This window comes from Danio rerio, chromosome 16 (assembly GCF_049306965.1).
Source record: "Danio rerio strain Tuebingen ecotype United States chromosome 16, GRCz12tu, whole genome shotgun sequence".
Lineage (NCBI taxonomy): Eukaryota > Metazoa > Chordata > Actinopteri > Cypriniformes > Danionidae > Danio > Danio rerio.
In genome coordinates, this window is record NC_133191.1 from 17,135,126 (window position 1) to 17,150,483 (window position 15,358).

Below are 15,358 nucleotides of genomic sequence, written 5' to 3' on the forward strand. Positions count from 1 at the left end.
TATGCCTTTATTTACATTTTATTATTGTTATTTTTTATTATTCAATTTAATGCTAGTTGTAATATGTTTCCAAGCACCATATTATAACATGGATTGATACACAGAAAGAATGTGCAACACAAATGCAATTACTAACAGCTCTGCTCTTACACATTTAAATACAGTGCATATACTGTTACATAAACTAATGTATGACAACATGCCCGGGTCATTTTCACCCCGAAAACAGTCTAATAAAAAAAAGATTTTATGCTTCTTAAAGTAAAAATGAAGAGATTTTGCTGCCAAAATCAGTGGACACAACAGAATATAAGAAAATAAAAGTAAAAGAATACAAAAAATTAAAGAAAACAAATAGAGTGCTCAGCATAACAGAGTACATGCCATTTTCATCCATTTCTCAGTGAATATTGGCAATGTATTCTGGTGCACAAATTTATTAAACAGATATATTTATTAAAATAATATTTTAGTCACCAAACATATTTAGAAATTGAAAGATAATACAATTAAATTCATGCTAAATATCGTTAAAAAATTACAAACTACAAAATTTCAACTAAATCATTACTAAATCAAAATGTTTTTGCTCCTCTTGATTTTTTCCTCTTTTTAAAATTTGTGTTTAATAATTTTCTGTAACATAAATTTGGGTGCACTGGTTCTTGGATGGTGTAGGCTTCTTTGTTAGATAAGCTTCAGACTTGGCTTCAGTACTGCCTAATCTAATGTATATGCACAAATATAATATTCAATAGCTTCCTATTAAAAATATGAATTTAAAAGATAGATTTGTGAGGGGTGTACTTATATATGCTGAGCACTGTATACTGTGAAATGTGACCAGGACATGTTTTATTAAATGTGCGATTTGCAGAAATCACCCAAACCCCATTGACCCAACCACCCATTCAAAAAATAGCTCTAAAAATCTTTGACAAAATATATACATGTAATATAAAAAAGTACATACGTCATTGAACACAGAATGTTCACAAGTTCATAAAACATTTTAGTGTGAAATTTTCAGTCTGGCAATACGTCTGATTTGGTGTCTAGCTCTTGAGACTTCCACTTTCAATGAAATCCAATGCGAACGAGTGGAAGTTAAAGATCTCTGTTAATGCCCTGTTCTCCATTCTCCTCCGATGTCCTCATTACGAAACGCTTGTGTTCTGTGAAAGGAACTTGTTCTCAATGTTATCTGCGCAGCTAACCAGACACATGTCTTTCAGTGTGCTCATGAGCATCTGGATTTGGTCATACGGCACAACATTGTTCCCTCCTCCACTGCCACCATCACTCCAAACTTTCAGCATCTGATACTGGGCGTCCTTGCAGTTCCGGTGGTCATGTTCTGCCCGGTCAATGTTCTGCTCAGAAACTCCAAGCCGACGTACAAGCTCTTTAAATCGTCCGATAGGGACCTCGTCCAGCACAAAATAGAAGAACTCGTGAACTGCAAATAGCAGAAGAGACACGAATCATTAAGCACCATTACTCAAGCCTCCAGGGGTTTGTGTTGAAACAAATAAAAAAGACATACTTTTGATCTCTCTTGGGATGCAGTCTGGGAGATTCCCTAGAGGTTTGGATTCACATGGCTGATTTGTGAATGATACGCTCTTATTTTTTGAGTCCTGCACTACAGTGATGATGAATGCCTGTGAGGAACAGCAAAACCATAAATGAACACTGGTCAGTTAGAGCATAGGATGTATCTCAATGTATGATATTGAGATAGATGGCATACTTGAAGGTACTGGGAAAATCTTATGGATTAATAATTATTAAAACATAATTATTAAGAATATTTCTCTGAAACGAAATCGTTGTGTTTCAGCAAGCAAAATATTAAGCTTGACTAAAAGATGAATAAGAACAAAAAGATAAGTATTTCATATTGAATATACAGTTGAAGTCAGAATTATTAGCCCCCTTTTGATTTTTTTCTCTTTATATATTCCCCAAATGATTTTTAAAAGAGCAATAAAATTTTTACAGTATGACCGATAATATTTTTTCTTCTGGAGTCTTATTTTTTTATTTCGGCTAGAATAAAAGCAGTTTTAAATTTTTTAAAACTTATTTTTGAGACAAAATTATTAGCCCCTTTAAGCTAATACTTTTTTCGATAATCTTCAGAACAAACCATCGTTATACAATAACTTCCCTGATAGCCCTAACCTGCCTAGTTCACCTTATTAACCTTGTGAAGCCTTTAAATGTCACTTTAAGCTGTATAGAAGTGTCTTGAAAAATATCAAGTAAAATATTATTTACTGTCATCATGACATAGATAAAATAAATCAGCTAATAGAAATAAGTTTTTAAAACTATTATGCTTAGAAATGTGCTGAAACAATCTTTCCTCTGTTAAACAGAAATTGGGGAAAAAATAAACAGGGGCACTAATATTTCAGGGGGGCTAATAATTCTGACTTCAACTATATATATATAGTTGAATATATATATACACACACACACACAGTTGAAGTCAGAATTATTAGCCCCCCTGTTTATTTTTTTCTTCAATTTCTATTTAACGGAGATATTTTTTCAACACATTTCTAAACATAATAGTTTTAATAACTCATCTCTAATAACTGATTCATTTTATCTTTGCCATGATGACAGTAGGTAATATTGACTAGATATTTTAAATGACACTTCTATACAGCTTAAATTGACATTTAAAAGCTTAACTAGGTTAATTAAGTTAACTAAGCAGGGGTGCATTTCCGAAAACCATTGTTAGCCAACTAAGGCTGCAAGTTGTGTCATTACAAACATAATTCGTTGATTTGTTGTTTCCCAAATCCATTGTTCCAACGAACATTCGCAAACTGCGTCACAAACTTCCATGCTTAAAATTACACCTCTAGCGCTGTAGTTAGAAATATAGTTCATCATGGCTGTGTTCTATTCCCAGTTATCCCCCCAATGCCCTATACATTCAGAACATTCTAACATTTAAACTTGGAACGGGGCTAAAATTTTGACCTTAAAATGTTTTTTAAAAAATTAAAACTGCTTTTATTCTAGCCAAAATAAAATAAGTCAGACTTTCTCGAGAACAAAAAAATATTATCAGACATACTGTGGAAATTTCCTTGCTTTGTTAAACATAATTTGGGAAATATTTAAAAAAAGAAAAAAAGTTCAAAGGGGGGCTAATAATTCTGACTTCAACTGTATATTTAAATATTAGGGCTGCACGATATTACATATCAATAAATTGCGGAGGTTTTTTTCTGCAACATATATTGCGATATGAATACAATTTCACTTGATGAGTTTAATAACCATTTGGAGGAATTGGGATTCAAAAATCGGTTGGGATGATGATGAATACATATGCATAAAATACAAGAAACAATCTATAAGGGTAGATAAAATCAATAAAAGATAACAATTAAAAAAGTTACAAATAGTAACTCAGGTCTCCAAAAACACTTGCAAAAGGATAAATTATAATCCAGACTCAACATTGTGTATACTTGCGATGTGACTATTGCAAATGATCACATTCTTATATCGATGCTGAAGCGATATTGATATTTTTCAGTCCAAATGTATACACAGGTGAAGTCAGAATTATAAGCCTTCCTGAATTATCACCCCCTGTATATTTCTGTTTAATAAAAATATTTTTTCAACACATTTATAAACATAACAGTTTAAATAACTAATTTTTAATAACTGATTTTTTTTTTTGCCATAATGACAGAACATAATATTTGACTACATATTTTTCAAGATGCTAGTGTTCAGCTTAAAGTGACATCTAAAGGCTTAACTAGGCTAAGTAGGTTACCTAAGCAAGTTAGAGTAATTAGGCAAGCCATTGTATAAAAATTGTTTGTTCTGTAGACTATCAAAAAATGATATTGTTTGAGACAAGGGCTAATAATACTGACCTTACATTTTTAAAAAAAAAAAAAAAAAAACTAAAACTGCTTATATTATAGCCAAAGTAAAACAAATAAGACTTTCTCCAGAAGAAAAAAATATTATAGGAAATACTGTGAAAAATTCCTTGCTCTGTTAAACATCATTTAGGAAATATTTAGAAAAGAACAAACAAAATCACTGGATGGCAAATAATTCTGTGTAGATCAGTGGTATCCAAACTCGGTCCTGGAGGGCCAGTGTCATAGTGAGTTTAGATCCAACCCTAATCAAACACACATGAACCAGCTAATCAAGCTCTTAGTAGATATACTAGAAACTTCCTGCAGGTGTTTTGAAGCAAGTTGGAGCTAAACTCAGCAGGACACCGGCCCTCCACGACCAAGTTTGGACATGCCTGGTGTAGATAATACAGTTTTGGTGATAATTACGAAAACAATTTGAGAATTACGATGGCAGTTTTATACATGCAGAATAGTTTAGCTCTTATGATATTATAATTGTCTTTTCTTTTTTTTTTAAATTAGGGGTCCTTGGATTTGCTAATAACGCAATAGCATATAAATTAGTATTTATCATTAAAGTGAATCATCTTCTGTGAAAACATCATTACAGCAAATATGCGTTTAGCATCAGATGTGAATCATTCACACTAAGAAGAAAATGCGAGTTCTTTGTCAGCATTTGTCAAATGGTAAGCCTTTTACCTCTTCTTCTGTAGCAGGTGACGATGACTGAGATGATGAAGCTTGTGCCCTCTTCCGCCAATGTCTGATGCCTTCGTATGCCATAAAAATGGCTAACGATAGAACCATGATACTTGCACAAACAGGAACTACTATTTTAGGTACCGTGTCTGAAACATTAACACGAAGAGTTTAAGCAACATTAAATAGACCTCAGCATTATCTCTTGCCTGAAGACACATGTTGTTTTTAACCCAAAGAGAGACTTGCTTAGTCATGGCAAGGCAAATTCAACAGAATATAAACGCTAGAGGGACTTTCCAAATGACTCATGTTTTTGATTTTAGTAATAGTTCAATTCGACAAAACTTGAGAAGAAAAGGAGTCATCTGTCTGGCATCCAAAACAAGAAAAAAAGAAAACTGACATCTACAACTGACTGCTTTTTGGTTCACCTGTGATAGACCCAAATGTGGGATAGATCTCATGCTAATGGATGTTGTTGGGTACACAGTACTCACCTTCAGGACTATTTGACTTAGTAGATGTAAAAAAGACTGGGGGAATGCTGGTTTTGCATAGGTGATCACATCCTGGCTGACATCTATAGGGAATTAAAAACACATTATTAAATATGTTCATTATTTTGTTCACCATGTCCAGTAGTGAATAAAGTACACAAACCAAGTATTTGAAAATTTAAGTAAAATAACAAAATTATTTGCCTTCACAGGTACTTAAGCATAAAAGGAAAAGTACTGTGCTCAACATAACTGAGTAAAACCCATTTTGAAAATGAATATTTCTTATCCATTTCTCAGTGAACATTTGATGCATTTAAGCAAAACAAATTTATTAAACAGATATATTTATTTTTAAAAAATATTCTAGTCAGCAAACATATTTGGAAATTGAAAGATAATACAATTAAATGCAAGCAAAATACTGCAAAAAAAGATTCAAAACCCCAACTAAGTTTGTTGTTTTTTTTTGCTTCTCTTGTTTTTCCTCTTTTTAAAATTTGCATTTAACTTTTTTTCTATAACATAAATTTGGGTATACTAGTTTTTGGAGCCTTATCATAAGTTATTTTGTTAGATAAGCTTCAGATTTGGCTTCAGTACTGACTAATCTAATGTTTATGCACAAATATAGTATTTTGTAGCTTCCTATTAAAAACATGAATTTAAAAGATAGATTTGTGAGGTGTGTGCTTATATATGCTGAGCACTGTATATGTGATTTAAAGCAATAATATGCCATTATTATTTAGTCACAAGACAAGCGTTACTCTTAGCACAATTATAGATAATTAACAGAATTATGTTAATTAGTCAGATATCTATGTCTATTAAATTTATCATAAGCCCAAAACCTAAATCGAAATATTTTTTTTTAGAACCAAATGAAATAGCACAATTTCAGAGCAGGCCATTTCAATTTAAGGTCTAAGCTGTAACAGTTGCAAGTTTACGTTTAATAAAAACTTGATTTAAACACAGTTTCTCGTGAGTTTGTTTTTACTAAATTGTATTTGACTTTCTCTCTGCATGAACACACACACACACAAACACACACTCATTTGAAAAGTAACTGGTCCACTGGTAGACGCGGGCGATAATCATGTGGATTGAGTGCCGACACATAATTTTACATATTACTTATGATATAAATAAACAATGTATATGTAATTTTTGGTCTACAATGAAAACGCTATATTCTATGTTTTATTTAATTTACAGTTAGAATTATTAAATTAAATTATTAAATTAAATTAAAAATTGTATTAAATATTTAATTAAATTACTTTTAAATTAAACCAAATATATTTTAGTCAACTAAATATAGAGTAGATTTAGTCGACTAAAATCTTATAAAATTTAGTCGACTAAAGACTAAAATATGACGAAAACTAATATGGAATTTTTAGATTTTATTCGATCTAAATCATAATTTGCTTTCAAAACTAACACGGTATGAATAAAAACTGACCGTATCAGATTTACTGTAACAGTAACTGCATTTTGTATTAGAAGAGACACAGCAGCAAATGTGCACAAGTCTCTTTTCAGTCATCTCCACTAAAAATGTCATACAAATTTAGTAAGCCTGCTATTGCCAGTAGATTGCAATTTGTACATTAGATTGCAGTTTGTACATTAATTAATGCACTGCTTCATAAAAAAAATAGTTTTTATTAACTCATAGATAAAAAAGAAGGACACAATTTTACAAAATGGAGCTGTGTAAAAGATATTCGACTTTGAAATGTAGTTAAGTTAAAGTAAAGATTATAATAATATATTTAGATCTATTAATTTAAATTTTAAAATGACTTATGAAAGGTGTTGGCTTTCATGTGGATGCACAGCAATGACTCTATCCTGTACATCACATATTTAAGAAATTCATAGGAATAATTTAGTCAAGGGGTTCTTAATTTTGGTTCTGGAGGTCTGGTGCCCTGCAGATTTTAGCTCCAACCTTAATCAAACACACCTGGATTAGCTAATCAAGCTGTAACTAGAAGCATCCTTGCATGTATGTTGAGGCAAGTTGGAACCAAAATCAAACTGATTTAGTCAGTTCAAGCTAAATAACATTTGCAGATGTTCTAAAATATTAACAAATATCTTGGAACAGAAATACTGTAAACTTTATCTACATGGACATATGGACAAACTATAAGTTCATGGACATATATATTATTGTTAACAAATGCTAAAATGATAACTAAATGGAAAGTCAATAAAATTAAATAAGAAAAAGAATCAAATAAAATATGTTTTGTCTCCAAAACAGAGTTATGCTACTGAAAAAAGTGTTGCATGCAGAACTGTTGCAAACAATTTATTTGTGTTGAGTTTAAACAAACAAATTAAGTTGAGTAATGTTCAACTTAATTTCTTTGTTTAAATTCAGCCCAAATAAATTGTTTACAACCACTTAACGTAAAAAAATTGAGTAAATCTAAGGAATCATCTTTGAATAATTTTTTTCAGTGACATCATAACAATTCTAAAGTACTGCATTGTGACTTACTTATCGCACAGCTTACAGGAGTTTTTATTAACAGGGTAATGATTTTCCTGGCATTTGCACTGTCTATTCTCTTCCTTAGTGCCTGTCAAAAAGACAAACATAACCAAAGGTAAACAATAAAGCAAATTCAAGATTAGTATAAAACAGTTCATATAACTCGAGGGAAGCATGAGGAACTTACAGTTCTGAATTTCAATTTGCCCATCTCCACACTTTTTACAGCGAGAGCATTCCCATCCTAAATCACCTAGCTTCTTCTTGTAATAATCAGTATCACATTCACACACCCTGTTGGAGTAGGGTGTGCAGGGTGAAGACTCCCTGGAATGGGCTGGATGTAAATGACAGATGCACAATATATGAGAACATGGTAAATGCCAAACAAAATTGGCTGTGATTTTTTACACCAACCCTCCACATGTTAAAGAATAATTACAGCTCAAAAGGCTATATGCACAGCTAGTTTTTTCAGCCAATGATGAACTTCCGGTGAAAGCTTATTGCGACTATTTTAATTTTCATAAGTTTCCTTTTAAAGCGCCAATGTTTTAATGTGATCCAAATATAATCAGTTAAATAGACTTAAGCAGTTATTTAGTTGTTCAAGTGTAAAAAGAGATGAAAGACAGTTTAAATGTAGGTGCCATCATTAGCAGCAGGCTAGCACAGAAATTCCATTGAATACTAAGGTAAAATTAATTTCCATATTTTAAAAACATTTTTAAAAAATCAGATCTTAAACGCGGCCATTATGTATGGAATGACAATTCATCGGAAGCCATGGGGCTTGCTGACTGAAATTAAAAGTTAGTGTTATTAAAAGATTGTCTTTATGACAATCAATATAATTAATCAATAAATCCATATTTCTATATCTGTTTTTCCCCAGTTAAATGACAATCCAGTGCTATTTTGGACAAACATTTAATGTTTAAAAGAAAATATTTTTATGGTTGGGTTATCTGTCTCCTAAATAAGAAGAAATAAAAAAAAGTCTTTACGTTTTGTGCATTGCTGGCATCTGAAGCAGTTTGGGCTATAGTTTGCTTGTTCCAGGTAGGTTCCTTCATCACATTTCTCACATTTTGACCTCATGTTTTCTGCACTGCATTCCTGTTTTAACTTGTACCCTAAAAATGAATTGTAGAAAGGAAGAGAAAGAGGCAGAAAGCTGAACAAAACATTTCTTTGGAAAACGCACACTGTTCTTTCTGGATAAGGGATAAATGTCAACAGTGTTTTGGCTTTTATTAAACATTCTAACCAAAAATTCAGTCTCATTCATTCATTTTCCTTCAGCTAAGTCTCTGATTATCAGTGATCGCCACAGCGGAATGAACCACCAAACTAGCATATATTTTACGCAATGGATGCCCATGCAGCTGCAACCCAGTACTGGGAAATTCATACGCACTCATTCAAACATACACTTCGGCCATTATCGCATGTCTTTTGACTGTGGGGGGAAACCGGAGCATGGGGAGGAAACATGGGGAGAACATGTGAACTCCACACCAAAATGCCAACTGAAAGTTCAGTTTCATAAAGGACTGAATTAATTTTCTTTACCTTGATGGCATTTATCACAGCAGAATCCTTCCTTATTCCAGTATTCATTTTCAAGACAATTTCCCTTCATAGTCTTGTTTCCACCAAGTCCTGATATTGTATATAACTGGCTGGTTAGAACCTGTGGGGAACAGAAATTGAATTTGGCTAAAATTACCAGAAAAGTCACAGTGGCTATGCTTTGAATAGAATACAATTGGAATGTATGCTGTGCCTTGTCTGTACAATAGCTACTTTATCTCTATTTACTTGACAATATACAAACATTCCGAGAAGTCATTCCTTACATCATATATTAATGAAAAGTTTTGATCTACTTTAAAACTTTATATAAATTTTAAATGTCTAATGTTACCTTTGTTATATATTTTTTGTCTGTGTGGTAAAAGTTTTAGAGAATTATGTTATCAGCCAATCAAAACACCTCGTGATGTCAGTCAATGTTGAAGCCATACAAGAAGATGAAATATTCACGGAAGTATTTTAAGTAATAACTTGCATGGTGACAAGGGCTAAGTGCTTACCAGAAACAAACACGTGGTCAGTTGACATATCCTCATGACAGCTAGGTGGCGCAGTCCTGCTCCCTTCAAACTGTCCGTAGAGGGCGGTGGGTCGATTCATAAAATAGAGAGGGCATTATTAGGCTACAGTATGTGAATGACAATATAAGAATGACAATTCTAATCTCACTATTATCTATTCAAGAAACACCAACAGTTCTGCAACAGAAAACAGCATGATCTTTAATGTCCTTTATCCAGGCGAGAATATCTAACCTGTTGCGAAATAGTAATGGTTCTATCATTCGCAACTAAACCCCACATAACATCTTAAATACAGTTTTGATTGTGCCAGTCGAGACCGTTTCACATATTGTGCCAATCGCTTTAACATTTTCTCCCACTTCGTCCAGTTCAGTATGACGCCCCCACAGTGACATTTGTGTTGGCAATCTTTTTCTCCGCGGAGATTTTATTAAGAGCGTGAACTTACCTCTACTCATGGCGATCCAGCATTTTCCTTGAGTTCTCTTGGAAAGTTGTTTTTTTTTAATCATTACCGACTGAGCTAATACAATTTCATAGAAATGCGTATTTTTTAAAAACGTGAGACTGCTGTATCGCTGTCGTCCATTTCCTCAAAGAAGGGCAGTGTTTTACTGGAAATGTTAAGCGTCACGTAACGCTCTGCTCCTCCTTTTTACATGGAATTGGAGAATTTGAAAGCATTTCAGCTTTAAGAAAGGCACAGCATTCAAGCTGCGCAGTATTTATTTAAAAAGTATTTATACAGTATTTACAGTGAACACGTTCTTTAGGAAAGCGTTAAAGGCATTGTATTGTATTGCATTGTATTTGTTGAGCCTTGGGTAGAATATCCAAAACCTCTTTATCAATTATAGAAAACCTAATCATATAAATTAATGGATTGTTACAAACAAATGTAAAAAAAAAAAGTATAACAAATAATAGATTATTCACAGTTACAAACAGTTTCCCTTAAAATGAATACATTGTATATTATAAAACAATTAAGTATCTGTTTTTTTTTCTTTTGTAGGAGTATCTTATTTGTAAAAAAAAAAAAAAAACGAAGAATGTTCTTTGTATTGTTCCAAATTGAAAAAACATTGAGGATTGCATTACCAGAACAAAGACGTAAAGATGTGTACCCATAGTAGAAATCACTGTTTGGCTCATACAATACAGAATGACATTCCAACCACAATGGTTGTAATTTTTTACATCAAAGGTGGTAAATATTTGCCGTAAATAATGGCATAAAAACGGCATAAAAACTGCTTGACTATTCTTTTTTTCACTTTTTTTTCCTGTTGCAAGTTTCTTTATTTCTGCAGTAGTACAATAGCATGTACATACATCTGCACTCTTTAGAAATAGAACATTAATTCTCAAAATATTAGAGCTAACAATGTAGATAATGCATTTTTGCATGCTTATTTTTATTTTATGTAATTTACGATACGAGAGGTGTCACTATTGTGTCTTTTGTACTTATCAGGAAGTAATAATGCACTTTTTAGGGACAAATATGTACATTTGAAAGTATACCTCCTTAGGGACAGCTGCTGTACCTTTATTTCTGCAAAACACTGTAAACCCTGCTATTGTCATTACTAAAGATATTAAGTTACTATAACTTGTCTCTGTTTAAAATGATTGATTGCGCTTGAAATTCTGCCTTGACAACTGTGCTGATTGGTTGATATACTTTATGTTACAGTACACTCTCAGAAATAAAGGTATTGAACTGTCACTGGGGTGGTACCTTTTCTAAAGGTACAAATTTGCTCCTAAAAGGTCCATATTAGTACCTCAAGAATACATATTAGTTCAAGTACATAAAGTACAAAAGTGTTCCTCTTAAAATTTGTAGGTGGTAATATATACTTTTGAGGTACCAATATGGACCCTTCAAGTAAAAATGTGCACCTTTTTAAAAGGTACCACTCCAGTGACAGTTCGTTTACCTTTATTTCTGATAGTGTATATGACAACAGGTGGTGATTCTTCTTGTGAGGCTGAATTTTGCTAAAGCGCAGCAGGACAGAGGCACTACCTGAACCCAACTGATGAAAGATGAAAGTTAAATTAGTAAATAGATATTTAACTTCTTATACATTTTTTTTATTGGTATATACAGGGAGGACACGGTAGTGCAGTGGGTAGCACTGTCACTTCACAACAAGATGGTTGCTGGTTCTAGTCTCGACTGGGTCAGTTGGCATTTCGGTGTTGAGTTTGCATGCTCTACCCATGTTGGCATTGATTTCCTCCAGGTGCTCTGGTTTACCCCACAAGTCCAACGACATGTGCTGTTGGTGAATTGGAGAAGCTAAATTGTCTGTAGTATATGTGTGTATGTCCTAGTCTTCCAGGTTGGGGGTTGAGTGTTGGGCCTTGTAACGTCCCACCTCGTAAAAATTAGATGTCATGAAACACCAACATGGTGCTGCTAAATATCAACTTCGATGGAAATGGCCCTGGCAATAAGTTTAGTCTATTAGCCATTTTATGTTATCTGTAATTAAACATTTAAGTTAATTCAATGAAGAATCACTCTCCTCAAATAATTTAATCTCAACTTATTAGGGTTTACAGTGTATAGTTCCAAACAGGCTGGTTGGCAATGTTGTTTGCAAATGTTTGTTCGGCACTATGGATTCAAGAAACACTGAGTTGTTGAACTGGGACAAACAGTTGGATAGAACTCACAAACATAGCTGACTTTTGATGCTTTTGAGAAACCCACGTGCAGATTTTAAGTGTTTAGCTTGATTCCATCCCGACTAAGGACATTAAAATTGTTTGATATTTTCAGTCTTTTTAGATTACATATTATGATGCACCAATAATTTTGTCCTGAATGCTCCAGTTGCTCCAGATGTCTAAATCTTAAATAAATAAGCTGTCTGTCACACAAAGCATTCATATGACTTCAAATAAAGACAAACACTCATATAGAACATTTTATTAAATATATATGATTATAAATTGAATACTTGCTTGAGAGTATATTCTTATTTCTCACTGTGCATGCGTTTTATGTTACAAAGAAAGTATTTAAATAGAACAAAAGAAAAGCTGATGGAATATGAGTTAATAAAGCTCTGATTCTGTTGACTGCTAGCCTGCAGGTTACAGTTAAAGCAGTTTTGTTATAGGAAACAGAATGTAGATTCTCTTAGAGCTGCAGACTGGGCTGAAAAAACAACTTCCTCAATTCTCAAACCACATCCTCTCAGGTTCCCTTGTGACCTGCAATGTGACGATGGAGATCGCCAAAAATGCCCACAAACTATTATTGTGTAACTTGGTGCAAAGACTAATTAAAAATAAAAACAAAAAATCTACCATGCTGCTACAAAATATACACTGACATTGCAAATTAAAAATAAATAATTTTGTTTAATGTAAAAAGTTATGTTTAATTTGCAGTGTAGTCGGACACCACTTGAGCTATTTATTTCACTAGCTAAGAAAGGAGGAATTTATTTATTATTGTATTAATATGAGAAGGGGTCGACGCAGTGGCGCAGTAGGTAGTGCTGTCACCTCACAGCAAGAAGGTTGCTGGTTCGAACCTCAGCTCAGTTGGCATTTCTGTGTGAAGTTTGCATGTTCTCCCTACACTCGCGTGGGTTTCCTCCGGTTGCTCTGGTTTCCCCCACAGTTCAAAGACATGCGGTACAGGTGAATTGGGTAGGCTAAATTGTCCGTATTGTATGAGTGTGTGGATGTTTCCCAGAGATGGGTTGCAGCTGGAAGGGCATCCGCTGTGTAAAAACGTGCTGGATAAGTTGGCGGTTCATTCCGCTGTGGTGACCCTGGATTAATAAAGGGACTAAGTCTACAAGAAAATGAATGAATAATATGAGATGCATCTTATTCATCTTAATGCAACCCATTAATAACATCTAATAATAATACATTTATTTATTTATTTATTTATTTTTCAAATCAAACATGCAATAAAATACAAGTATACATAAAAAAAGTTATAAAATATGAACACAGAATAATCAAGAATCTAAAAATGCAGTCTTAAAAAGATGAGTTTTTAGCATCTTCTTAAAACTAGCTAGTGTGGGAGCATTTCTTACAGAGTAAGGGAGAGCATTCCATAACCTAGGTGCAGCAACAGAAAAAGCTCTCTGCCCCATAGATTTTAGTCTACAGGGTGGTTGTTGAAGGGTAAGATTATCAGCAGACTGAAGGGAGGCTGAATGTGTATACTGAGAGACAATGTCACAGATATAGGAAGGAGCGGTACCATGTAGAGCTTTATATGCAAGTGTGAGTGTTTTAAAAATGACACGGAACTGAACTGGGAGCCAATGCAAGCTATAAAGTATCTCTACATGTACCTCTAGCAGATCTCATTAATACTTATTTATAGGTATAATGTAATAAAGTCTAAAATTACTATATGGTTGCACTCATATTTCTGTTCTCATAAACTACTAAATCAAGTTCTGCAGATAACAAATGATCAAACAACAATTTATTTGATACCAAAACAATTCTACACTTAAAAGCATTGAAAATAGCTTTGCTAAACCCTTTCAGTTGCTATTGTGCACAGCTGATGCAACCAATGACTGAATGGAAATATTTTTTTTAATTAGTTTTACCAAAGACCTGGTGAATATTGTGTTTGTGAAAAGAGTTTTTACCTCTATGCATAACCACATAAATAGCCTAACTAAGACCTCACTAGTGCGTTTAACCACAGACACTTTTAACCACAGACACTGTGTATGTTAAACCCGAAGTATCTTACTGTTGCATTATCTTTACCAATAAGACCCATACTGCACAGTTACGGTTAATTAAACTGCTAACGACAAATACATGCTTATCTACATTGCCATATTTTGTGTAGTATAAGGTGAGTTCCATAAAAAATAAAAACGTTGATAGTAAGGATAACATGGAAAAATAGAAACAGATTTTAACAGGTTAACCTTTAAAGATTTACCTAAAAGCTACAAGGTTGTTAATTTGTGGCATTTTTTTTTTTTCTATGATTTTGTCTAGTGATAGAATTTCTAGTGAAAACTATCATATCTATGATCTTACAGAGTAATTCCCCATACTGAATCACAAAAGAACACGTTAGGGCCTGCAGTCTCTTCTTTTTTAGACAACTACATTCATTAGACCAGTGATTCTAAATCTTAATTGTGTTCTTTATAGAAAATGCTAGTAAAAATAAATTATTTATCAGCCTACATAAATTGACTAAACCCATACTAGCTGTATACACAAAAATGGACAATTGTCACCACTTGTGAACAGAATTGTTGTTTTGGCTACACTTTAGATTTGCACCTCAGCCTATCAGATGCTTTTGGATGTCCAGTGTTCACGATGGACGTAGTGTTCTCCAGCCTCTGTTGCCAAGACTGCAGCTCCGCACAGGAAATATGGCCGGAGGAGAAATGCTTGTGTCCAACTGAACCTGGTTTTTCTCTAGTTTTTTTTCTCTTCACTTTTGTCAATTGGTGAAGTTTTTCCTCGCCACTGTTGCCACAGGCTTGTTTGGTTGTGACTTGTGGAGCTCCACATCGATGGATTTGCACTTCAGTGTTTGGACTTTCAGCAGTGAAATTTATACCACAC

The 15,358-nt window shown here is 33.4% G+C and overlaps 2 protein-coding genes across 2 annotated transcripts in view; one reads left to right on the top strand and one right to left on the bottom strand.

Moving 5' to 3' along the window:
* Positions 1 to 10,356, bottom strand: tnfrsf1a (tumor necrosis factor receptor superfamily, member 1a). The gene is given in 10 exon segments (NM_213190.1): positions 1 to 1,459; positions 1,547 to 1,664; positions 4,620 to 4,768; positions 5,120 to 5,202; positions 7,641 to 7,722; positions 7,822 to 7,971; positions 8,642 to 8,770; positions 9,210 to 9,330; positions 9,734 to 9,803; positions 10,206 to 10,356. Coding segments are annotated over 9 exon segments (1,170 nt in total). The 5' UTR covers positions 9,770 to 9,803; positions 10,206 to 10,356; the 3' UTR covers positions 1 to 1,157.
* LOC141378197 (uncharacterized) overlaps positions 9,795 to 15,358 on the top strand; it is a 24,678-nt gene continuing 19,114 nt past the window's right edge. The window contains exon 1 of the mRNA XM_073925996.1: positions 9,795 to 9,973. The gene's annotated coding sequence lies outside the window, so the exon portion shown is untranslated. The remainder of the gene's footprint in view (positions 9,974 to 15,358) is intronic.